The 25,049-nt window shown below is 50.3% G+C and overlaps 1 protein-coding gene across 1 annotated transcript in view; it reads left to right on the top strand.

Moving 5' to 3' along the window:
- Wwtr1 (WW domain containing transcription regulator 1) overlaps nt 1–20,324 on the top strand; it is a 125,032-nt gene extending 104,708 nt beyond the window's left edge. Inside the window, exons 4-6 of the mRNA XM_047563552.1 lie at nt 8,295–8,428; nt 9,852–9,964; nt 16,999–20,324. Of these exons, the coding sequence (XP_047419508.1) occupies nt 8,295–8,428; nt 9,852–9,964; nt 16,999–17,183 (432 nt within the window). The 3' untranslated portion in view covers nt 17,184–20,324. The remainder of the gene's footprint in view (nt 1–8,294; nt 8,429–9,851; nt 9,965–16,998) is intronic.
- Nucleotides 20,325–25,049: the final 4,725 nt, after the last annotated feature.

Below are 25,049 nucleotides of genomic sequence, written 5' to 3'. Positions count from 1 at the left end.
AATACAAGGACTCCCTTTGAAAAACGTTTTAAATTGAGCATCATTTTAAAATAGAGGCACATTTTGTGCGAAGGAAAAGCTGCTTATGATTTCTGATCTTGATCACATCGCTGAGGTCTGAGGAAACATTCCATTTCAAAATCCATTTAGCTTCTTCTGTATTTTAATGAAGAAAGAAGAAGATCTAAATCATGACGTTTCCCCCAGTGAGAGTCCAGGGGACAGCAGAAGCAGATGCTGGGATAAGTGAGATCCTGGCGCACACCCTGACTCAGAAGAGCCAGAGACAGGCCGTGGACGTGATCAGGGGCGATCGAGCGTCACCCCGCAGCTTCAGAGCTTCAGCTCTGCCCTCCGCAGCCCGCCTGGCCGCTGAGCATGCGAGGAGGCGTTTCGGAGCGGAGGCTCCGGGAAGTATGACCGTGAATTTCTAGAACCTTTTGGCATAGTTGAGAGATTTACATCAGGAATTTTCTTTTCTTTCTTTTTTTCACCCTAAAGAAGGTAAATAATTCAGCATTTCGCCTCTGAAGCCCTCGGGTTTTTGGCAGAGAGAGCCATGTCTCTGCACCAGAATAATTAGATTTGAAAACATGGCCTTTATTTTTCTCTTCGTTGGTCCCTCTTCCCCACACCCTTCCTAATTAAAACAGCCCAGTCTTCCACACTTAACTCAGGCAGCGCCCTCAGCAGCGGGGACTGCCTGGCTTTCCTGGGACCTTGTTCCAGGGAGGGCAGAGCTGGCCGGTGGAGCTGCCCCTCACCAGGACAGTGCTGGGCCCGTCGGCCAGTCCCTGCTTTCTTACCTCTGCTGCGACTGATCCCCTGGAGAGCTGCAGACCAGCGGGGAGCTGACGGCCCGCGCTCGGGTTGCTTCCAGAGACTCTCCCTCCACCCCGGCTCCTCTGCACGCACACGGTCGCCCAGCCGCTGGGACAGGGTGTTTCTCTAACCCACACATAATTCTTCATTTCAGGGAGCTAAGTGGATGACCACAGGCTCATGGATTCTCAGGCCCTTATTTTGCAGCATTCTTTTCAACCCTAATGTGGACATGAGTCAAAAATAAAGTTGGTGGGGTAAGGAAAGCTCTGGGGGGGACTCCTGAGGGCAACCACCCAGATCTTTCTGAAACTGGCCTTTTAAATCTGAACTTATGTGTTGTGAATTCCCAGGACCCTGGCTCCGCCCGTATACGTTGAAAAGAACTGCAGAATACATCCAGTTCCATCTGTTTCCCAGTTCAGGGAGGACGACCCTGAAACCACCGTTCCTTAAATTCTCCTCCTCAAACCGTCTGAGGTAGAGGGATCGGCATTTCCATTTTGTAGCAGGGAAAATAGGCTCAGAGAAATGAAGCAGCTTGCTGAGTCTCCTAGCCAGTAGGGGAGAGGCCCACGTCACCTACTTTCTCTTCTCTGCTATGCCGTCTGTGAGGCCGTAAGAGTAGACCCGGAAGCCTCGCCACCTGGGTTCAGGTCCTGGCCCCTCTGTTACTAGCCGTGCTGTCCCGGGAAGGTTTCTTCATCTTGGTGCAGTTGGGCTGCCCCAGGGTGGAGTGAAACAGCGGTGGGAGCACTTGGGAGTGCGTTTCACGCGTAGGCGGTCACTGTGCTGGGGAGCAAGCCTCTGCCTCCCTGGCCGTCCAGCACTGTCAGTGGCTTGTTCTGTGGACGACCCTTGGGGCCAGGTTCCTTATGACGTGCACTCCGATCTTTGTAACGAGATTGCTCTTAACGACTTACCTTTGCCTGATGAATGAACTGCCGGGAAAGGTGCGGGATTTAGTGCGCGTCACAGCCATCGCGCCACCGCAGTGGGACTTGAACCCCAGTCTTCTGCTCCCAAGACAGCTCTCCCTCTGTGCTGTGCTGCCCTCTCTCTGCTTAGCCCAAGACATGTCCAATAACTTCGAACCCTTGACGGCTGCTTGAGAATTCCAGTGGCCGATATCCCAGAGGATTAAGAAGCAAGATTCCCCTCACTGAAGTACCCCTGGAAGCTCTTCATCCCTCTTCCTCAGATCTGGGGCACAACAGCTCTTCCTTCTGCCATGTCTCAGTCCTTCAGTTGTTCAAGAGCTGTGGTGTGTCCCTTCAGTCTTCTCCTCGTATGGTTTGGCTATGAGGTGTCCCCAAAAGCTCCTGCGTTAATGCAGGAATGATCAGAGGAGAAACCACTGGATTGTGGAGCTGTAACCTAGTCAGTGAATCACTGGGTGGTAATTGCAGGCAGACGAAGCAGGGCTGAGGAAGTAGGCTGCTGGGCTGTGTCCATGGGGATCGTCTTTGTGCCTTGCTCCTTGCGCTCTCTCTGCTTCCTGGCTGCCATGAGCTGTGTAGCTCATGCCCACCATGCCTGTCCACCATGATGTTCTGCCTCGCCTTGGACCCAGAACAATAGCCTTGGTCATTCATGGACTGAGACCTCTGAAATTGTGAGCCCAGAAATAAATTCTTCCCCCTCTGAGTTATTCTTGTCATGTATTTTGGTCACAGTAAGGAAAAGTTGACAAACACGTCCCTTTTGATTAAATAATCCCCAGCTTTGTCAGGGAACATGACCCTCACCCTCCCTATCCTGGTTTTGCTTTGGTCCGACTTTGTGAAGACTCTGGTGAGGTGTCGAACAGATAGTTGGATGGCAGGAAGGGAGGTCAGTTGGAATGACAGAGAAACAATTTTGATCTGCTGCTGGAGCAGAGGGCTTTGGAGCATGGCGATTCTGGGAGATGGATCCAGAAGGCTTGACGCTTGACCGTGATTCTTTTTGATGGTCTGTCTTCCACGCTGAAATCTTCATGAGGAGAAGGCCTTACCTTATCAGTTGCTGCTGCCAGAAACAGTACCTGGCATCTGATAGTCTCAGTAGTATTTTTTAAATACTAAATACAAGTGCAAACAAAAGAATCGCTGTGGGTTTGGGATTGTGGCTCAATGGTGAGCGTTTGCCTCCCACATACAGGGCACTGGGTTTGATCTGCGACACCACATAAAAATAAATAAATAAAGGCATCGTGTCTGTCTACAAGTAAAATTATAAAAAAAATTCTGTGGGGTCTAAGGAAGAAAGAGTTGACTTAGATCTTGAACTTGGATGAGTAGTGATGACCTTAGAAAAAGCCTGACATTAACAGGAAGTGCTGCCTTAAGCCTGACGAGGAGCCCGGCCTGAGGCCCGTGGAGGCTCAGGTGCCAGGGAGCATCATTGAGTCAGCTGGGAGGGGTCCTTAGCTGGGCGCGGTGGGCAGGCAGGCCCTCCTGGATGAGGTCGCATCCAGGACTTCTGAGGCTTCCGGAGGGTAACACAAAGCACTGGTGAGCCAGGAAATGGAAGGCCCTGGAGGCGTCTGGTCACCTACTTCCTGCTGGAGACGGCATGGCAGGGATGGAACCAGGCATCTGGTCGCCCACTTCCTGCTGAGACGGCATGGCAGGGATGGATCCAAGCATCTGGTCGCCCACTTACTGCTGGAGACGGCATGGCATGGTTGGATCCAGGCATCTGGTTGCCCACTTCCTGCTGGAGTTGGCATGGCAGGGATGGATCCAGGCATCTGGCCACCCACTTCCTGCTGAGATGGCATGGCAGGGATAGATCCAGGCATCTGGTCGCCCACTTCCTGCTGGAGACGGCATGGCATGGTTGGATCCAGGCATCTGGTCGCCCACTTCCTGCTGGAGATGGCATGGCATGGTTGGATCCAGGCATCTGGTCGCCCACTTCCTGCTGGAGTTGGCATGGCAGGGATGGATCCAGGCATCTGGTCGCCCACTTCCTGCTGAGACGGCATGGCATGGTTGGATCCAAGCATCTGGTCGCCCACTTACTGCTGGAGACGGCATGGCAGGGATGGATCCAGGCATCTGGTCGCCCACTTCCTGCTGGAGATGGCATGGCAGGGTTGGATCCAGGCATCTGGTCGCCCACTTCCTGCTGGAGATGGCATGGCATGGTTGGATCCAGGCATCTGGTCGCCCACTTCCTGCTGGAGATGGCATGGCATGGTTGGATCCAGGCATCTGGTCGCCCACTTCCTGCTGGAGATGGCATGGCATGGTTGGATCCAGGCATCTGGTCGCCCACTTCCTGCTGGAGATGGCATGGCAGGGATAGATCCAGGCATCTGGTTGCCCACTTCCTGCTGGAGATGGCATGGCATGGTTGGATCCAGGCATCTGGTCGCCCACTTCCTGCTGGCACTGCTCTTCCTGGTGCAGTCCTGTGTCAGGAGCTCAGAGGTGCAACAGGAGAGGGTGAGGATGGACGGGTGCCTGTAGGGGAACAAGAGCAAGGCTGTTGTGTCACTCATCTGTGTGGTTGAAGGTGTGAGAAGTGCTCTCAGGTTTTTTTTTTATTGCTAACCACAACTTCAGATATTTCCACTTAGATCCAGTGAAATTGCCCATTTATCTGTTGAGTGGATATTTACTTAGTACCTACTCTGTGCCCGGCATGGTTATGTTGCAGCAGTGTAGACATGAACATGACGACAAAGTGCCTGCCCTCATAAGCTTACATTCCAGCAGGAAAGACAGCACCAATGCCTAAGTTGATAGGAGGAAATTAATACAGGTCAAGAGACAAAATAGCCGAGGCAGGCTGCTCTAGACAGGGTGAGGGAGGAGCTTCTGTGAGGAGTGACCTTTGTGGATGGGCAGTGAGTGAGAGACTGAGCTGTGAAGAAATCCCAGGAGTGGGCTAGGGACAGAGGGACAGCTGGTGTGCAGTGGGAGGAACAGCAGAGACCAGGAGTCTTCAAGGGGCCAGTGTGGAGCTGTGAGGAACTAGGCAGGGTAGCGGGCAGGGCTGTGGGCTGCAGTCTCCAACCAGGTAGGATCTGGGGGGTATGTGACCTTCACTCAACCCTCACTTTGGCTGTGACCCCAAAATGACCTTAGGAGAGTCTTACAGAACCCTTTGTTTTGGGAATGATGGCTTTCTAGCCTGGACTAGCCTGTTTCTCAGTTACTTTCCCCCAGTGTTTGCAACACCCTTCTGTATTCTCTGGCTGGTTGGTCATTTGGGTGGAAGATGAGACTGAGTCCTTGTGGTCCCAAGGCAGCCTGTCCTCTCAGGATGACTTGGCCAACTCTCTACAGCAGAGAAGCCACATTGATGCCAGAGAACAGAAGTTCAGCTCTTTGGATTTAAAAGGGAGGGCATGTTGGGAACGGCACGTAGAACATCCCCGACATGGTGGAACATCCCCAGTGAGGTGGAACATCCCCCCAGTGTGGTGGAACATCTCCAACGAGGTGGAACATCCCTCCAGTGTGGTGGAACATCCCCCCAGTGTGGTGGAACATCCCCCAGCGAGGTGGAACATCCCTCCAGTGTGGTGGAACATCCCCAGTGTGGTGGAACATCCCTCCAGTGTGGTGGAACATCCCCAGCGAGGTGGAACATCCCTCCAGTATGGTGGAACATCCCCAGTGTGGTGGAATATCCCTCCAGTGTGGTGGAACATCCCCAGTGTGGTGGAACATCCCTCCAGTGTGGTGGAACATCCCCAGTGTGGTGGAACATCCCTCCAGTGTGGTGGAACATCCCCCCAGTGTGGTGGAACATCCCCAGTGTTGATAGAACATCCCCCCCGTGTGGTGGAACATCCCCCCCGTGTGGTGGAACATCCCTCCAGTGTGGTGGAACATCCCTAGTGTGGTGGAACATCCCCAGCGAGGTGGAACATCCCTCCAGTGTGGTGGAACATCCCCAGTGTGGTGGAACATCCCTCCAGTGTGGTGGAACATCCCCAGCGAGGTGGAACATCCCTCCAGTGTGGTAGAACATCCCCAGTGTGGTGGAATATCCCTCCAGTGTGGTGGAACATCCCCAGTGTGGTGGAACATCCCTCCAGTGTGGTGGAACATCCCAAGTGTGGTGGAATATCCCTCCAGTGTGGTGGAACATCGCCCCAGTGTGGTGGAACATCCCCAGTGTTGATGGAACATCCCCAGCGAGGTGGAACATCCCTCCAGTGTGGTGGAACATCCCCAGTGTGGTGGAACATCCCTCCAGTGTGGTGGAACATCCCTCCAGTGTGGTGGAACATCCCCAGCGAGGTGGAACATCCCTCCAGTGTGGTGGAACATCCCCCCAGTGTGGTGGAACATCCCCAGCGAGGTGGAACATCCCTCCAGTGTGGTGGAACATCCCCCCGGTGTGGTGGAACATCCCTCCAGTGTGGTGGAACATCCCCCCAGTGTGGTGGAACATCCCCCAGCGAGGTGGAACATCCCTCCAGTGTGGTGGAACATCCCTCCAGTGTGGTGGAACATCCCCAGCGAGATAGAACATCCCTCCAGTGTGGTGGAACATCCCCAGTGTGGTGGAACATCCCCAGCGAGGTGGAACATCCCTCCAGTGTGGTGGAACATCCCCAGTGTGGTGGAACATCCCTCCAGTGTGGTGGAACATCCCTCCAGTGTGGTGGAACATCCCCAGCGAGGTGGAACATCCCTCCAGTGTGGTGGAACATCCCCAGTGTGGTGGAACATCCCTCCAGTGTGGTGGAACATCCCCCCAGTGTGGTGGAACATCTCCAGTGTTGATGGAACATCCCCAGTGTTGATGGAACATCCCCAGTGTTGATGGAACATCCCCCCGGTGAGGTGGAACATCCCTAGTGTGGTGGAACATCCCCAGCACAGTACCCTTCCAGCTCTGGTCATGTTGTAGGCCTTTTGAATTTCATTTATATGTCTAGCAACACAGCATTATTTTATGTTGTCTGTATTTGAAGTGTTCCAGGAATAATTTAAATGAAAGTGAAGTTTAGTACCACGTTTTATATCTTGTTTCTGAGATTTGTTCTTATAATTTGAATTTTATTTCCATGTTATATGTCATTACATATAACAATTCATATATAGTCTTCTTTTCTTTTTTAGCTAAAGTATCTGAAGTTTCAGAAATGATTCTTATTGTATTTAAATTCAGACCCTCCTGGACTTTACAAATCGAACCTGAATACTTAAGACATGGTGATAAAATTCTGTGGAATTAAGGAAATACTGTCATTCCATCAACTTTTATGCTTAAAAGGGTATTTGGAGTTAAACCCCACATTTATGGTTGAAGAATAGACGATTCTAGATGAAGTTTGTTTTTATATATATAACGAAGGATTTTAGCCACGCGATTCTTGCATTTGCAGTTTGTAAGGGGCTGCAAGTTGTGTCGGGCCAGGTGTTTCCGTACTGGGGTCTGGGCACGCGCGCTGCGGGAGTGGCGCTGGTGGGCGGGCCCCTCACACCTGTGCCGCCCGCGGTCTCCTGGACCAGACTTCAGGAAAGCTTTGCTGCATGAAGCGTGTCGTCGCGCATTCTGACGACTTGTGACCTGGCAGGCCGCCGTGACCCGGGCCTTTCTGGCCAGGGTGTTGATCTCAGGGAAGGCGTCCAGCAGGCCTTCGTCTGCGGCGGTCACGCTGCCAGCCTCCACCACCAGCCGTAGCACGTCAGGACTGGAAGAGACCTAAGGAGACGTGTAACTCGGGAGGCCCAAGTCTGCCTGCCACGGTAGCCGTGGCCTGGGGCTTGGGGCTCACGACTTCAGTCTGCGGGGGGGATGGATGCGCTGAGGCGAGGGAGGAGCCGCGCCGGGGTTTCGGGTGCAAGCGTGCCCGCCCAGAATCCTCCTCTGATGCCTGCTCGAGTTGTCTCAGCAGGAGAGACGCCTGAGGTGCTGCCTAGAGGACGTAACCGCAGGCAGTGGTTTCATGACCGATCCTATTGCCTCCACGTGGCACAGTAGGGCTGGCTTGAGACGACGCTGCTGCATCCTGCGCCTGCTGACGAGCCCCGTGCTGTCGGGTGCGTGACGCTGGGATTCTGCTTGGCTCTGCATCCTTCTCCAGCCTCCAGCCGAGTAACGGTAGTCGAGTAACGATACAGTCCAGTGGAAAGCCTTTTTAAAGTGGCTGTTCTGTCCTCCTGGTTATCGGCATGAACTGTCAGATGTGATTTAATGTGAACCCTGAATTCTGTGATCCCAGGTCCACTGGGCTGGGAGGAGCAGGCCCTGGAACATGCCTGTTGCTCTGCCTGACGCAGTAGTCTCGTCTCTGAGAAGGTGCCTGGAGAGGCTGATGTGCGCTGGGTGTTTAAACAGTCCCATGGTGGCGTGTGCTGAAGGCCGTCCCGAGTGTCCCCTTAACCTTGTGAGTGTAGGAAAGCCACTGACGTCACTCATGACTTCCTGATGGCTTGGACTTACTGGGAATTAATGTGAAGCGCTTCGTGTTTGGTGAGTTGTTCTGCTCAACCCTTGCCGCTCTCGTACCCCCGTAGGAAGCCGCCCTCTGCAGACAGCTCCCCATGGAAGCCGAGATGATGCCCCCGGTCCAGGCTGCTGCGAACCCTCCCACCATGACCCCAGACATGAGATCCATCACTAGTAACGGCTCAGACCCTTTCCTCAATGGGTAAGTGAACACTTGGGGGACATTTAACTTTGCTCTGTTTGTTATGAGGTCCAGACTGTAGTGGGGTTTTGGTTTATACTTGGAAAAGATGAGGTGCTTGGGGGTTGGGGTAAAGGTAGGAGGTGGGGGGAGCTGGTAGGAAAAAGAAGAGCAAAGGGCATAGTATCCCTTTTAACAAACTCTCAGATTAAAAAGTCGGCTCTGTCCTCTTGAGTCCACCCCTCGTGGATAACTGGGTTATGGGAATCACTTATCATTTGAACAGAATGGTGCTGTCTTGTGTTTGTCTGTGGCTTTATGTGGCCACCTGGGGGATAGAAGCATGTCATATGGCATATTGAGAACAAAATATTTAGGAGATGATACTCTGATGGTGAAATGTGTCATCTGGTTAGGAGGATTCCACAGTTTCGGTTTCCAGACTGTGATTTTGCACCGTGGCTATGGGGGATGCCTGCGAGGAACTTGGGTCAAGGGCACACAGACACTCTCTTTTGCATCTTCTATGTGTGTTTAGAATTATTTCACAATGGGGCTGTGGACATAGCTCAGTTGGTAGCGCTTGCCTTGCACGCACAAGGCCCTGGGTTCAATCCCCAGCATCACCAAAAAAAAAAAAAAAAAAAGAATAAAATTATTTCACAATTAAATACTTAATTAAAACATGATTTTTAAAAAGGAAGACATAGGAGCAGAAGGAAGAGACGACTTAGCCGGAGGTGTCGCCAAGCTCACCTGAGGCCTCTTGAGCACACAGGGCGACACTCTGATCCCATGTCCTTCTGCCCTCACAGGTGCTTGAGGCACGGGAAAACTTTCAGAGATGGGTGTGGAGCAAATGTGAAGGGAAAGAGAGAGGGCACAGGTGTCTCACGTTGTCGAATGTGAAGTACAAAAAGGCAGGAATAATCATGTGGGAGTCACTCATCCACCCGCCACCCAGATCCGCCGTATTCCACCGGTCTTACTTTTTAATAGATAAAGTGTCACAGTTGCTCTTTGAGGCCATCCTCCCCAGTACTGAACTCCCGCTTCCTTCCCGCTTATCTCTGCGGGCGCTGGCGAGTGTCCGTGGTATGCGCGTCCCACTGCCATTAGTGTGTGTATCCACAGCAGTGTTGAAATTTGTTTTCCGTTTTTTAAAATTCCACCTAAATGGCATCATACTCTGTGTGTAGAGCAGTGTCCAGATGGTCATCTGAAGATGCAAAGGCAACCAGGCCCATTCGCCACGTGGGGCAGGTTTGCTGGCCTTCAGTTTCATGACACTGACCTCAGGAGGGTACTTGAGTGCAGGGCGGGACCGGCTCCCTTCACTGCCTGGAAGTTGAGCCGCGTGCGGAATCCCCGTTCCTGGGACTGGGATGCGATCGCGGGGTGCCTGGAGTGGGTACCCACGACGTCTCTCCTCTTCACTCTGCAGGGGGCCCTACCACTCACGGGAGCAGAGCACCGACAGCGGCCTGGGCTTGGGGTGCTACAGCGTCCCCACGACCCCCGAGGACTTCCTCAGCAACGTGGACGAGATGGACACAGGTGAGGCGCAGCTGCCAGTGCTGCGGTGTGTGCTCGTCTTCAGATCGGCCCCTCGTCACCGCCACTCTAGAACCCAGCCCGAGCACTAAGTCTCAGGGACAGCACGAGATGACACCTGAAAAGCTTCGGACCCAGAGGCACGATGGCCGACCCCTGACCTCTGTCCCACAGCCTCACGCAGATAGTTCTGTGCCTGGCCACAGGATTCTGACCACTGTGTGGTTTGAGCTCATCTTTGCTTCTTGCAGCCCCTTCCTCACAGTCGCTGAGAGACCCCCATCCGCTTCTCCACTCCTCTGCTACTGGCCCTGCTGTGGTGGTTTTTAAGTATATTGCACAGGCCACGTTTTGTCCTGGAAAATGGTGCTAGTCACAGTTCCTCCAGTCACCCAGGTTTCCACGTCATTTGCTCATTTGGGGATCAATTGGCAGTGGGCAGTTAGAAAGTCAAGCAACTCAGAGCAGTTTAAGGCCTCGACTCAGCGCTCCACCTGGTGAGGATGCCCTCCCTTGCAATTGAAAGGAGGTAACCAGGGGGCCTCTCCCTGGTCCTTACCTGTCATTGGGCAGGCCGGGACCCTGTGGGCTTTGGAGAATGCCTTCCGTCGTACTTCATCACACAATTGTTGCAGATTCTATGCTTTTTGCTTTCTTTGTTTGTTTTACAAAAAGTAGGGTACAGTCATTATGTAAAGCTTTTTTAAAAAATTGTGCTAGTATTACTTAAAGATTATTTATTATGAAACTATCTTTGATGAAAGATTAGGATGCACAGAAACTGAAAAACATAAATTAATGCGGGGAAATAACAGTATTTCCTCCATCCTCAAGGAGTGAACTCTCCCAAGGCAAAAATGGTTTTCAACCTCATTCATGTAATCTAGACTTAATTATGAAAATCATAATACCAGATATATTCCAAAAGCAGAACCAAACGACACCTGAAGCTTCTACCCTTCGGAGTTACTCAGCAAGTTTCTACTCCATGGTCATGGAAGATATGAAGTAAAGTCACCTGCGACAGTTAAAGATTGCTTCTCCAGAGCCTCTGTGCATAGTGCCCTGGTGGCACTGCTCCTAGGTGACCCCTTTATGTCTCCAGAGCCTCTGTCCATAGTGCCCTGGTGGCCCTGCTCCTAGGTGATCCTTATGTCTCCAGAGCCTCTGTGCATAGTGCCCTGGTGGCACTGCTCCTAGGTGACCCCTTTATGTCTCCAGAGCCTCTGTGCATAGTGCCCTGGTGGCAATGCTCCTAGGTGACTCCTTTATGTCTCCAGAACCTCTGTGCATAGTGCCCTGGTGGCCCTGCTCCTAGGTGACCCCTTTATGTCTCCAGAGCCTCTGTGCATAGTGCCCTGGTGGCACTGCTCCTAGGTGACCCCTTTATGTCTCCAGAGCCTCTGTCCATAGTACCCTGGTGGCACTGCTCCTAGGTGATCCTTATGTCTCCAGAGCCTCTGTGCATAGTGCCCTGGTGGCACTGCTCCTAGGTGACCCCTTTATGTCTCCAGAGCCTCTGTGCATAGTGCCCTGGTGGCACTGCTCCTAGGTGACCCTTTATGTCTCCAGAGCCTCTGTGCATAGTACCCTGGTGGCACTGCTCCTAGGTGACCCCTTTATGTCTCCAGAGCCTCTGTCCATAGTACCCTGGTGGCACTGCTCCTAGGTGACCCTTATGTCTCCAGAGCCTCTGTGCATAGTGCCCTGGTGGCACTGCTCCTAGGTGACCCCGTTATGTCTCCAGAGCCTCTGTGCATAGTACCCTGGTGGCACTGCTCCTAGGTGACCCTTTATGTCTCCAGAACCTCTGTGCATAGTGCCCTGGTGGCAATGCTCCTAGGTGACCCCTTTATGTCTCCAGAGCCTCTGTGCATAGTGCCCTGGTGGCACTGCTCCTAGGTGACCCCTTTATGTCTCCAGAGCCTCTGTCCATAGTGCCCTGGTGGCCCTGCTCCTAGGTGATCCTTATGTCTCCAGAGCCTCTGTGCATAGTGCCCTGGTGGCACTGCTCCTAGGTGACCCCTTTATGTCTCCAGAGCCTCTGTGCATAGTACCCTGGTGGCACTGCTCCTAGGTGACCCTTTATGTCTCCAGAGCCTCTGTGCATAGTGCCCTGGTGGCACTGCTCCTAGGTGACCCCTTTATGTCTCCAGAGCCTCTGTGCATAGTACCCTGGTGGCACTGCTCCTAGGTGACCCTTATGTCTCCAGAGCCTCTGTGCATAGTACCCTGGTGGCAATGCTCCTAGGTGACCCCTTTATGTCTCCAGAGCCTCTGTGCATAGTGCCCTGGTGGCACTGCTCCTAGGTGACCCTTTATGTCTCCAGAGCCTCTGTGCATAGTGCCCTGGTGGCACTGCTCCTAGGTGACCCTTTATGTCTCCAGAGCCTCTGTGCATAGTGCCCTGGTGGCATTGCTCCTAGGTGACCCTTATGTCTCCAGAGCCTCTGTGCATAGTGCCCTGGTGGCACTGCTCCTAGGTGACCCTTTATGTCTCCAGAGCCTCTGTGCATAGTGCCCTGGTGGCACTGCTCCTAGGTGACCCTTATGTCTCCAGAGCCTCTGTGCATAGTGCCCTGGTGGCACTGCTCCTAGGTGACCCTTTATGTCTCCAGAGCCTCTGTGCATAGTGCCCTGGTGGCACTGCTCCTAGGTGACCCTTTATGTCTCCAGAGCCTCTGTCCATAGTGCCCTGGTGGCCCTGCTCCTAGGTGACCCTTTATGTCTCCAGAGCCTCTGTCCATAGTACCCTGGTGGCACTGCTCCTAGGTGATCCTTATGTCTCCAGAGCCTCTGTGCATAGTGCCCTGGTGGCACTGCTCCTCGGTGACCCCTTTATGTCTCCAGAGCCTCTGTGCATAGTGCCCTGGTGGCAATGCTCCTAGGTGACCCTTATGTCTCCAGAGCCTCTGTGCATAGTGCCCTGGTGGCACTGCTCCTAGGTGACCCCTTTATGTCTCCAGAGCCTCTGTCCATAGTGCCCTGGTGGCCCTGCTCCTAGGTGATCCTTATGTCTCCAGAGCCTCTGTGCATAGTGCCCTGGTGGCACTGCTCCTAGGTGACCCTTTATGTCTCCAGAGCCTCTGTGCATAGTGCCCTGGTGGCACTGCTCCTAGGTGACCCTTATGTCTCCAGAGCCTCTGTGCATAGTGCCCTGGTGGCACTGCTCCTAGGTGACCCCTTTATGTCTCCAGAGCCTCTGTGCATAGTACCCTGGTGGCACTGCTCCTAGGTGACCCTTATGTCTCCAGAGCCTCTGTGCATAGTGCCTTGGTGGCACTGCTCCTAGGTGACCCCTTTATGTCTCCAGAGCCTCTGTGCATAGTGCCCTGGTGGCACTGCTCCTAGGTGACCCTTTATGTCTCCAGAGCCTCTGTGCATAGTGCCCTGGTGGCACTGCTCCTTGGTGACCCCTTTATGTCTCCAGAGCCTCTGTGCATAGTACCCTGGTGGCACTGCTCCTAGGTGACCCTTATGTCTCCAGAGCCTCTGTGCATAGTGCCCTGGTGGCACTGCTCCTAGGTGACCCTTATGTCTCCAGAGCCTCTGTGCATAGTGCCCTGGTGGCACTGCTCCTAGGTGACCCTTATGTCTCCAGAGCCTCTGTGCATAGTGCCCTGGTGGCAATGCTCCTAGGTGACCCTTTATGTCTCCAGAGCCTCTGTGCATAGTGCCCTGGTGGCATTGCTCCTAGGTGACCCTTATGTCTCCAGAGCCTCTGTGCATAGTGCCCTGGTGGCACTGCTCCTAGGTGACCCTTATGTCTCCAGAGCCTCTGTGCATAGTGCCCTGGTGGCACTGCTCCTAGGTGACCCTTTATGTCTCCAGAGCCTCTGTGCATAGTGCCCTGGTGGCACTGCTCCTTGGTGACCCCTTTATGTCTCCAGAGCCTCTGTCCATAGTGCCCTGGTGGCACTGCTCCTAGGTGACCCTTATGTCTCCAGAGCCTCTGTGCATAGTGCCCTGGTGGCACTGCTCCTAGGTGACCCTTATGTCTCCAGAGCCTCTGTGCATAGTGCCCTGGTGGCACTGCTCCTAGGTGACCCTTATGTCTCCAGAGCCTCTGTGCATAGTGCCCTGGTGGCACTGCTCCTAGGTGACCCTTTATGTCTCCAGAGCCTCTGTGCATAGTACCCTGGTGGCCCTGCTCCTAGGTGACCCTTATGTCTCCAGAGCCTCTGTGCATAGTGCCCTGGTGGCACTGCTCCTAGGTGACCCCTTTATGTCTCCAGAGCCTCTGTGCATAGTGCCCTGGTGGCACTGCTCCTAGGTGACCCCTTTATGTCTCCAGAGCCTCTGTGCATAGTACCCTGGTGGCACTGCTCCTAGGTGACCCTTTATGTCTCCAGAGCCTCTGTGCATAGTGCCCTGGTGGCACTGCTCCTAGGTGACCCTTATGTCTCCAGAGCCTCTGTGCATAGTGCCCTGGTGGCACTGCTCCTAGGTGACCCTTATGTCTCCAGAGCCTCTGTGCATAGTGCCCTGGTGGCACTGCTCCTAGGTGACCCTTATGTCTCCAGAGCCTCTGTGCATAGTGCCTGGAGTTTGGTGGTCTTCCTTCCTTGCACCTTGACCAGCTCACCTTGTTCTCTGAGGAGATGCGTAGATGGGAACTATTTACTTTACTCTTCTTCGGTTTATTACTGCCATTCTCTCTGTCCCCTGTCCCTTTCTTCTCTCTCTACTTTTTGGTGTGAGGTTTAATTTGTTTCCTTGGATTGGCCTGATGAAGTGGCTCCTTCCTTTGTTTAATAGCTGTTTACTTTCATGTTTTAAATGAAAATAGTACTAATAAGCCAGTAAGGATAAAAAGCAAAGTTATATACGAAAGTTCTCCAGAGATTATACAAAATAAAAGGGGGGGTGGTTCTTTTCCATGTCTAAGAATCACCCGTGAAGTGGGACTAGCGTGGGCTCTTCCCCTCAGGGTCATGTCGTAGCAGCGCATCTCCCGTGAAGTGGGACTAGCGTGGGCTCCTCCCCTCAGGGTCATGTCGTAGCACAAAGGTCTGTGAGAAGGCTGAGGACTCGAGTTGAGGTCACCTCTGTGAAGTCTCAGAGGAGTGGCCCTGAACCCTCTCAAGGGCAGAGAGCAGCCGGGGAGGACCAGGAGGGCAGACCTCCAGCCTGGTAGGACTCTGGCAGTCCAGATGGAACGGCCAGCCGAGTGCTCCCTCTGCAGCGGGCACACCAGCCACAGCTGGGCTGGGTGCGAGGATGGAGCACAGGGCCAGCAGGAGCAGGAGCGGGCCGTCTCCATCCTTCTAGAACCTTCTCCCTCACAAGAATTGCCTGGTGTTTATCTCGTCCATGTTTTAAGTGGACAAACTACAAAGTCCATGGGATTGCCACGAGATTGCAGTGTTGCTCCAGAGAGTTTAAGATGGTCAGTCTGGAGGAGAAGCTCGACCGTCTCCCTGTGCTTCCATCGATCCAGGGGGGAGGGATCTGAGCAGGTTCTTAAATCAGAGATTTCATTTGACTAAAATACGTATTTTGAGTATTAGAAAGTTAGACCAATGATTCTCACTGGAAATGAAGAGAAGAAAACCCGAGGCCTTTAGCTGAAGTAGCTTTCCAGGACAGATCAGGGTTTTAAGCCTCGTTTTCATCTGCTGTGCTCTAGTGGTGGAAGAAAGTCGTCTGGGTTTTCTTTTCTATTTAATGTTGTTTTCAACATCTGGAGTGCTCTACTGAGGTCATGTTTGGCATATAATCTAATTTTTCAAATTACTGCCCTTTGAAAGTCCTATAAACTGTCACCCAAGCGTAGGGATAGTTTGCGACTTCTAGGAAAACTGTGTGCTCTGCTGCCAAATGCAGGTTTCTTCCTTTATCGCTCCGAACGATGCAGATTTTCTTCCGTGGAGAACGCATGTGGATAAATGAGATTTCCGCACTTTCCTCAGCGTGATGCGACTCAGCGCGTGCTGTTCAGGGAGCCACTGCGTGTGAGGCCCCAAACTGACACGGCAGGGTCCTTCCTTCAGTGCTGCTCGGCTGGGAAGGGGCCGGTCGTCAGAGCTTCTCCGTCTTGGAGGCAGAGTTATCCCTTCAGAAGACTGATCTTTGGGGCTGTTTGAGTTAACTAGTTGTTGTAACATGTGTGAAGCTAGTGCTGGGTGCCTAGGTTTCTGTCTCTCAGCACAGTCCACGGACGTTTGCAGTGTTTTGTGTGGACAGATGGTATCTACAGCCTTGGTGTGTGGCACACCCTCTTTTGCCTTTTATTCCAACTTGTGAAGAAAGTACCGTAGTCCCAATTTCCAGATGCATAGACTGAGAGTCAGACAAGCAAGTGTGCCGACGGTCACACACTCAGACCAGTCTAATGGCAGGTCTCTGTGGATATCACAGTAGTACCACAGGTGAAGAACAGATTCTCCACGCCATATTCCAGCTACGTAACGTTCTGGTATTTTCTCAATGGTGCTCTGAAGTATTCTGGTTTTATTCAGAGATACACTCTGCCAAAATAGGATTAGATAGTTTATTGGGTTTAGGAAACAGTGGGCTAAACAAAATAAAAGAGATGACATGGTAGGGGCAGGACATTGGCCCCTACCATGCTCACGCTCTGTGGCTTGTGTGCTCAGGGAAGGTAGCTTGCCGTGGTGTGGAGTGTGGAAGTCCACCGTGAAGGCAGGCTTCTAACCCAGCACAGGTAAGGAAACCTCATGTGCTCTCCCCAAACACCAACAGGACGGTCAGTGTGGACAGACGTTCACAGTCACCCTTGGAGTGCAGCTCTGTGGCCAGGCGTTGATTCAGACAGCGCCCCTCTCTCTCAAAACAACTCTTGGCGCCTCTGTCGCAGGAAGGCACAGATCCTGGGCTTTTAAAATCTCTCCTACGTTTCCATTCTGGGCCATGTCTACCCATTTTAGGTGACCCCAGCACCTCTGTGCCTCCTACAAGCGAAGCGCACTGACGTGCTATCTGAAAGCACAAAGGTGACCGCTATGTTAACACGTAGCCGGTCGCGCTCACGAGCTTGCAAGAACTTACAGTGGCTTTTCTTCATTTGGTTACAGGAGAAACCGCAGGTCAGACGCCCGTGAACATCAACCCACAGCAGACCCGCTTCCCGGATTTCCTTGACTGTCTTCCGGGAACAAATGTTGACCTAGGAACGTTGGAGTCAGAAGACCTGATCCCCCTCTTCAATGATGTAGAGTCGGCCCTGAACAAAAGTGAGCCCTTTCTAACCTGGCTGTGATCGCTACCTTCGTAACTGGGGTGCAGCCTGACCTGACATTTTCTGGGCCTCTTGGAAAGGCGAGGGAGCTGGGCAAGCCAGCAGCCACCCGTTCTGCCTTCGTAACCCAGGCTCCCTCCTTTCCATGTGACCAGTTCAATCACTGCCTGGTTTTGATTGACATTCACATCTTCTGCAAGCCTGCATTTCTGTGGCAGAAGATGCAGAATTGTGCCTATAGAATTGGTGATGCAGAATTACTTTATTCTCTCTGCTGCCCCATGGCTAAGCTTTATGTGTATTAGTTGAAATTTATACATATATTGATTATAAACCATAGGAAGCTGACCACAGCCAGTGACTTCAGATGGGCAGCTTGGTCAGGAACGGTGTCCCGACTTACAATTTCAGAAACGGAGCGTGTCACAGTAGTACCAAATGCCTTGAAACCTGTGTGATGAGTTCTCAGACGCCGTCGTGCGGACGGTGAAATCCTGCTCTCCGGAGCACAGCCTGGTTTTGAACCCGTGCTGACTCGAGGGCTCTTGTGACTGCACTAGCGCACACACAGTCCTGGGGTGGTTTATCCTTGGTCGTCTTACTGCAGAGCACCTACATACCCAGTCCCCATGGCCAGGGGGCAGCAGCAGCAGCAGCAGCCACGGTTCTTATCCTAGAGACCTTGCCAAAGAGACCAGTTTGGTACCAAAACAAGGATTTATTAAGCAAAACTTTTTTCTCTCATATTGCAACTTGGATTTCTGAAAAATGCAGCTTAGAATTTGATATTTTTTTTATAAAACACTGTAATTTTGTAGCCAATGACAGAGCAGCCAGATGTTTTTGATAAATCAGTGGCAACTGAATTTTTGTCTTTTGAAACCATTCTGAGACATCAGGACCGCATAGATGCCAACCTGATGGCACATGCAGTAAGCTGTTGCTTTTTACCTTGCAAAGCTTTGTCAGTTCTTCTGTCAACATTTCTAGTGTTTGAAATAATCATATCTATGAAACTGAAGGATGAAGCAGATCTCTGACTGACGCGTAAAAAAGATGCCCTCCAAGGGCACGTGGTGGAGACGTGTTTCTGAATTCAGTAGAACTGGTTCCTCCGTATGTTCTCCTAACCCTGTTTGCTACGACTGGTATAAAAAGGCATGAGCTATGTACTCCATACCTCTATGTAAACAAAAACTCTCTTCATTAGCTTCCAGGGACTGAGAGTGGTGTGTCCACCTGGCATGCAGTCTTCCCGCATTGCCAATGAAGTCCTCGACTGTTTGATGTGTTTCAACTGACGTTATTATAATCTATGAATTTAATCTCTTTTTTGAAAGACATTAATAATTCAGGTCTCTAAAAGCAAACGTTCCGTTCCCGTAGGGGCTTATTTGCTGGGGATCTTACATGAGATCCTTTCTGACCTACCGGAATGCATTTGATCTAGTTGGAAAGAAGGCAAGTGGAAAGGTGGGCAATGGAGTGGTGAGCTGAAAGGAAGTAGTGGAAGGGTTCCAGTTGTGGGGGAAATGGAGGCACACGCTACCCCAAAGGCAAGACAAGTGGAGGTGAGGCCCGGAGAGCAGAGAGGCCAGCTTTGTGCCAGAGACCGTGGCAGGAGGAAAGAAGGCTCCGTGCACTGACAGGGCCAGGCGTGGCCCTGTCCCCAGGCGCGAGCTCCTGGGCTGGCTAGGCAGGGCCCGCTGTGGCCTGTGGCTCTAGCGAGGCCTGAGGACCCTTTGCTCTCTCAGCATGGCCACCCGTGAGGAAGACTTTTATGTTGCTACTAAATTGAAAGGGAACACTCTTCTTTTCCTCTTTCATTAGCAAAAATTGCAAAAAGTTGTACATTCTTTCTAAGAAAAAACAACAAGGGACCTAACAGAACTCAGCAGTGTTACTGTATTTTTAAAAAATATTTTTATAGACTCATTTTCAGGTTATTAAATGTAAAAGATACAGATACCCTTTTTTTAAAAAAAAAAAGTAGTTAATCATTGATGATTTATATTACCAACTTTTAGGAGTAATTTTCTAGGAAGCTTGTGCCATTAGAACATACTAGGATAATTTTTTTAGTGAAATTAGTTGGAACATTTATCAATGAACATAATAAGTATTTTTCAGAATAAAATATGGACCCTATTTGTTTACTAATAGATAAAGCCATATATAGTTTTATGTTGTTTTTAAGGCCATTAAGTATGACCTTCTTTGAAGAACATTAAGGCTAAAGATCTCAAGTAAAAGCCTTTTTTTCTGAGGTGCTGGGGTTCCAACCAGCTTGCCAGGCCATGCTCCACCCCAGCATGTCAGAGCGACTTTCCAGTGGCGGTTTCTATTATTGTAAGTGTTAAAATCCCTCAGAAGTCATGATAAGGTGCTATTTATATTTCTTCTTATTAAGACAGCTGCCAGGATATCTCGTATTTTTAGTTCAAAATTAATCCATAAATTTCAGCATCTCATCCCAAAATCTATTTAGAGAAAAGTCATATTTCAAAAGGGAAATTGAAAAATAATTTCAGAGATTTTTATTCAAGATTTTTTTCCCTGATAAAATACATTTTCTTGAAGCAAATAAATTTCAGAACTTAGTTGTCATTTTTAAAATCTAGGTAACTGTTAGACATGTCTCCCCATAGTACTTAGGATATGAATGCCATTTCTTCACTGACCACACGGACACAGGAAGCTCCTAAAACTGAAGTGTTCTGTGTGCCCGAGCTGCGGCCCCGCCTGGTGGAAAGCTCTCTGCAGAGAAGGTGATGTGGGATGTGAGGGAGGCTTGCTGATCACCAGTGTGTTCTCACCGCACAGTGAGAAAGCGACTTCTGGAAGTGCAGCCAGCTTCTGTGAACAAAAATAAGCTGTTAAAAAAAAGAAATCATGGATTGATTTAATTGGGAAAAATGGGTGACTGACAGAGACTGTTTCCCTAACACTATATCATTTACGTGCTAGTACTTTAACTTTTTAAAAATTTTACTTCTACATTTTGTAATATGACATTTGTGTGTTTATTTTTAATTTAGAATGTTATGCATACAAAAAAGTGTGCAGCCAAATCAATCAGATCAAACCCTTTTACCTGGAGTTTGGTACTGCATTTTACTTCTCTGATTATGTATAAGAAAAATAAATACAATTGAGTTTCCACTTGGAGTCTTTGTCTCATTATTCGTATATGTTCTTCTCACTGAGCATTTTGGGTGGAACTGAATTGAGAGACTTATGTGACCTCTTGGCAGACAATGAAAGAAGGAAAATTCTGTAGAGAAATGCTTTTTTTGGCTCCCATGCCTGAACTTCAACACTCTCAATGTCCACAGAATTCTGGTTTCCACTTCATTTGAAGTAGCCCCCTGAGATTAAAAAAAAAAAAAAAAAAAAAAAAAAAAAATCGGTACCAAGAATTGAACCCAGGGGTGCTTAACCACAGATTCACATTCCCTTTTTTAGAAAAAAGTTTTAAATTTAGATACAGGTCTCACTAAGTTGCTGAGGCTGGCTTTGAACTTGCAATCCTCCTGCCTCAGCCTGCCCAGCCACTGGGACTGCAGACACGCACCACCGCCCTGTGCCCCCTGAGGTTTTTACAGGCATATATTCCTTTAAAAAGTCATGCCAGTCTGCCAACAACCTCACAGAGGTGACAAGACAGAAGAGCTATAGGATTCTTATTCTTGCCTGTTATTAACAATATGATTTGACTTTTTGTTTTTGTTGCTCTCAAAACTAAAACCAGAGACTCAGGAGACTGAGGATCGCAAATTCGAGGTTAGACTCAGCAACTTAGTGGGGCCCTGTCTCAAAAAATAAATAACTAATAAAAAGATCTGGGGATGTGGCTCAGTGGGTGAAGAGCCCCTGGATTAGATCTCGAGTACCAAAACCAACCAGAAAACTGAAACCAGAATAGTGGATCACCATTCAGGCTGAGTCTGGGCCTGGGACAGGACACCTCTCTGTCCTTCAATCCCTTTGAATTCCACCGTCTGATCCTTCTGTACACGGGGAAGACAGATCACGTGAGAGCACTGTTAACAGGAGCATCGGTGCGAACGTGCTGGTGGAATGGCTTCTCAGTATCCCAGCATTGTAGTCTCATACCTCTTTTTCAAAACTGTTTCATCACCACTTTTAAGGTAACAAGTGCTCAGAGTTGAAAATGTGAAGTACCAACACATCACATAAAAAGGTGAAGCTTCTATATCCTCTCAAATCTCAGATTGAAATATATATTTTTTTCATTTTTTTCCCTATAAGTTGAATTTTTAATCATAAAAGTTGTACTTGCTCTTTTGAGACTTTCCTGTTTTCTCTTAACAATAACTGATATTACTAATACTTGTTGAACATAGTGCTAGACACTGTGCAAAACACTCAGTAAATATTATCTGATCTGAACAGCAATTTCATTTCAATACACTGGCCTCACTTTACCGACATCGAGATGTAGGGAAGTCAGGTAACTTGCACAGGGTCACAAAGTATCACGGGCATCTCTCTGAAGCCAAATCCCGTGGGGCAGGCCTGAACGGGATTGCGGGGCTAGCCGGTGCTGCTGGTGACTTCTCCAAACCCTGGCTGGCATAACTGGACTAACAGCCCTGACCAAGTGCTACATAAAGCCCTGGACCAGCATACTCCAGGGGCAGCCCCTCCTGGGTCCTCTTGCCTGGTGGGACTTCTGTTTCCAATCACAGTTGAATGAATCCTCCGCTTGCACTTCCTCATCCTCCTCTGTGGAGCTCATTCATCAAATTTGCAAGACAAAAATCCAGAAAGAAGAAATTGGTGGTGAGCTGTGGAGGTCTGCAGCCACACTGGAGGGCACAGCCCACCCTCCAGAGCAGCACCCCTGTCTTGGCTGAAGAGGTGCAGCTTATGCAAATCCCACCCACCAGCAGAAGCAGAGAGACAGGTTTCATCTCAGTGCCAGTTCAGTTAGTTGTATTGTTTTGTTATCTTAAACTGCTGATAGCATTCTTTTGTGTGAATGTACGTTACAGGTTTGTCAGTTTGCCCTGTGAGCTGTGCTGCAGTGAACTGCCTCTCTTGTGTGACTGCAGCTAGAGGACAAATTCCTAGGAAAGGAATTGCTATATCAAAAGGTGCATGACTTTAAATTTGATGGATGCTTTTGAATTCCTCCCATAAAGGACTGTACCAATTTATATCCCCAAGAGCCCTGTGTGCGAGACCCTGTGTTGCTACGCCTGCTAGGGGCAGATTGCCTGTCTCTTGCATCTGGGGAAGGTCTTCCTCTTGCAGGTTGTGTTGCCTGGGTCAATAGTGATGTTGAGTTGACGATGCCTTTAGTGGATGCATCGGTTCACCCAGCTCAGCCGAGGTTCCTGTTCCGCCATTTTCTGAGCACTTCACTCCTCCCACCCATCCCAGGTATTTTCAGCTCTTAAAGGAGGCCAGAGTCCACTTACCCACACACAGGCAGAGAGCTAGAGGTGCCCAGGAGTGTCCGTCCTTCAGCATGACCCTCAACCGGTGACCCAGCGGCTGTGGGCCTTTGGCTTCCCCTGCGGGCTCCCTGGGGATCAGGCAGAGCCTGCCTCTGCTGCAGCCGCACAGCTCCTGCAGTTTCTCTTCCCCTTTTCTTTCCTGCTTCTCAGACCCTTAACAGCTTCCCCTACAAACACACATTTCTGTAATGAATCCTTTCTTTAATTCTTTTTTTAAATAAATGTCCTCTACACAATTCCTTGTATCAGGGCTTGCTTCTAGGAACCAAACCTACGATATTCAGGCTCTACAAGAAACTCTTATGAATCAGTAAGAAAAACAGCCTGAAAGAAATAGGAGCCAACGATAGAAATGAATAAAAGATGAAGCTGGGTAGCAGTTGATTTGTGACATCATCACTAATTGGAAGTTTGGATAATAATGGCATACTGTCTCACTTACTGCAAACCACATTAAAAAGACTGGTAAGCCAGGTTCAGTGGCGCACGCCTGTGATCCCAGCAGCTTGGGAGGCTGAGGCAGAAGGATCGAGAGTTCAAAGTCAACCTCAGCAATTTAGTGAGACTCTGTCTCAAAAAATAAATAAATAAGTAGAAAAGAAAAGAAAGCAGTTTGGGGATGTGGCTCAGTGGTTAGTGCCTGTTATGGTTTGGGTGTAGTGTCCCCCAAGGCTCCTGTGTGAGAAAATGCAAAAAGGTTCAGAGAGGAAACAACTGGGTTATAAGAGCCTTAACTCAATCAGTGAATGAATCACCTATGGGATTAACTGTGTGGTAACTGGATGCAGGTGGGGTGTGGTGGAGGGGGTGGGTCGCTGGGGGCTGGCTCTGGGGTATCTATATTGTATCTGGCACTTGGAGTCTCTCTCAGCTTCCTGATCACCATGTGAGCTGCTTCCCTCCACCACGATCTTCTACCATGATGTTCAGCCTCACCGAGAGCCCTGAGGAATGGAGCCTGCTGTCTTTGGGCTGAGACCTCTGAAACCGTGAGCCCCAAATAACCTTTCCTTCTCTACAATTGTTCTGGTTGGGTCTTTTAGTCACAGCAGTGAAAAAGTTGACAAGACAGTGCCCCTGGGCTCAGTCTCCGTTGCACTAATGCACTGTGGTCATGTGCACATGCAGCCGGCCACTCCAACCTCCACGGGCTGGCCATGTGCATTTGGTTGACCACTGTATCCCGAGCCCCTGGGCCATACAGCGTGTGCCCAGCACACAGGGGATGCCCAGCAAATATTCGTGGAATGAATGAATTTTGGCACATTGTGTTCCCCAGAGAAGCAAGTAGTTTCAGAGAGGACACATAGGTAAGAGGGGCTGGGGACTGGGAGAAAGGAACCGCTCAGAAAACGAGCTGACCAAACAAGTCTGTCACTGATTAGTGGAGGGACGGCATTCCCGCCTATCGTGTCCAGTTACTTGATCGATTGGTCTCGTTGGTGAAGTAATTCTGTGAGGGGCATTGAAACCACGCCGGTTCAGAGCTGGCAGCTTTGCATCCATAAGATTCCCAAGTTTTTCTTTCCCTCTCTCTTCCTCTCTTCCTTCCTCCCTTTCCTCCTGCCTTCCAGTTCTTTTTGGATCATAATATATGAAAATCTCACATGTTGGTATTTCACAGGAAAAACATGGTTACTATATCTTAGCTTTTTTCCCCTTGGGCACTGGATTTCTTAAGAATTGTGCTTAGACCTTGTGTGGCCGTCAGAGCTCCTGGGTACGATTCGCTTGGTTTCCTCTGGGAGCACATCTAGGGCGAGTTGCAGGTGCTTGGTCAGAATCGAGGCGCTCCCGCATCTCTTTCTCGCTGCCAGAATAAACCAGCGTGTGTCCTGTACAGTGAACACGGATCCAAGCCCTGACACGCCGTTGGGCAGGCCTTCTGGGATGAGTTTCTGGTCACTGGAGTGAGATGGGTCTATAAAGTCTGCACCCAAAATGGGATGAATTTGTTCTAGGGACACCCAGGGAGTCTGGTCCTCACTCAGGCCCACCAAACGCAACATGGACTCACTGGTAGGAGCGGTCACGTAATTTGTGGGACCCAATGCTTTATAAAATTGCAGGGCCTCTTCCTCAACTTCCCTACGAATTCTGGTGGTGGAAGCAGAGCCTTAACCCACACCTGGGACTCTGGAGTGTGGGGCCAGGGAAACGTGCTGAGAAGGCAGCCCCTCACTGCTTCCTGTGGGGCGCTAAGCCATCCTGCATGCCAAGGGGTTTTAAGTGCCAGTTTATTTGTGAAAATAAGCAAGAGGCTGACATAAAGGACTTCATTTCAATAAAGAATTAGGTTGGGGAACTGTTGACATTTTCTCCTAAAATAAATTTTCCCCAAACTTTCCAGTAGTTGTAGAGAAGTAGGTGGTCTGCGGGTATATGTATATTCCTATACTTA

This window comes from Sciurus carolinensis, chromosome 9 (assembly GCF_902686445.1).
Source record: "Sciurus carolinensis chromosome 9, mSciCar1.2, whole genome shotgun sequence".
Taxonomy (NCBI): Eukaryota; Metazoa; Chordata; class Mammalia; order Rodentia; family Sciuridae; genus Sciurus; species Sciurus carolinensis.
The sequence above is the reverse complement of the archived record's forward strand: the minus strand, read 5'-3'. Positions and strand labels throughout refer to the sequence as shown.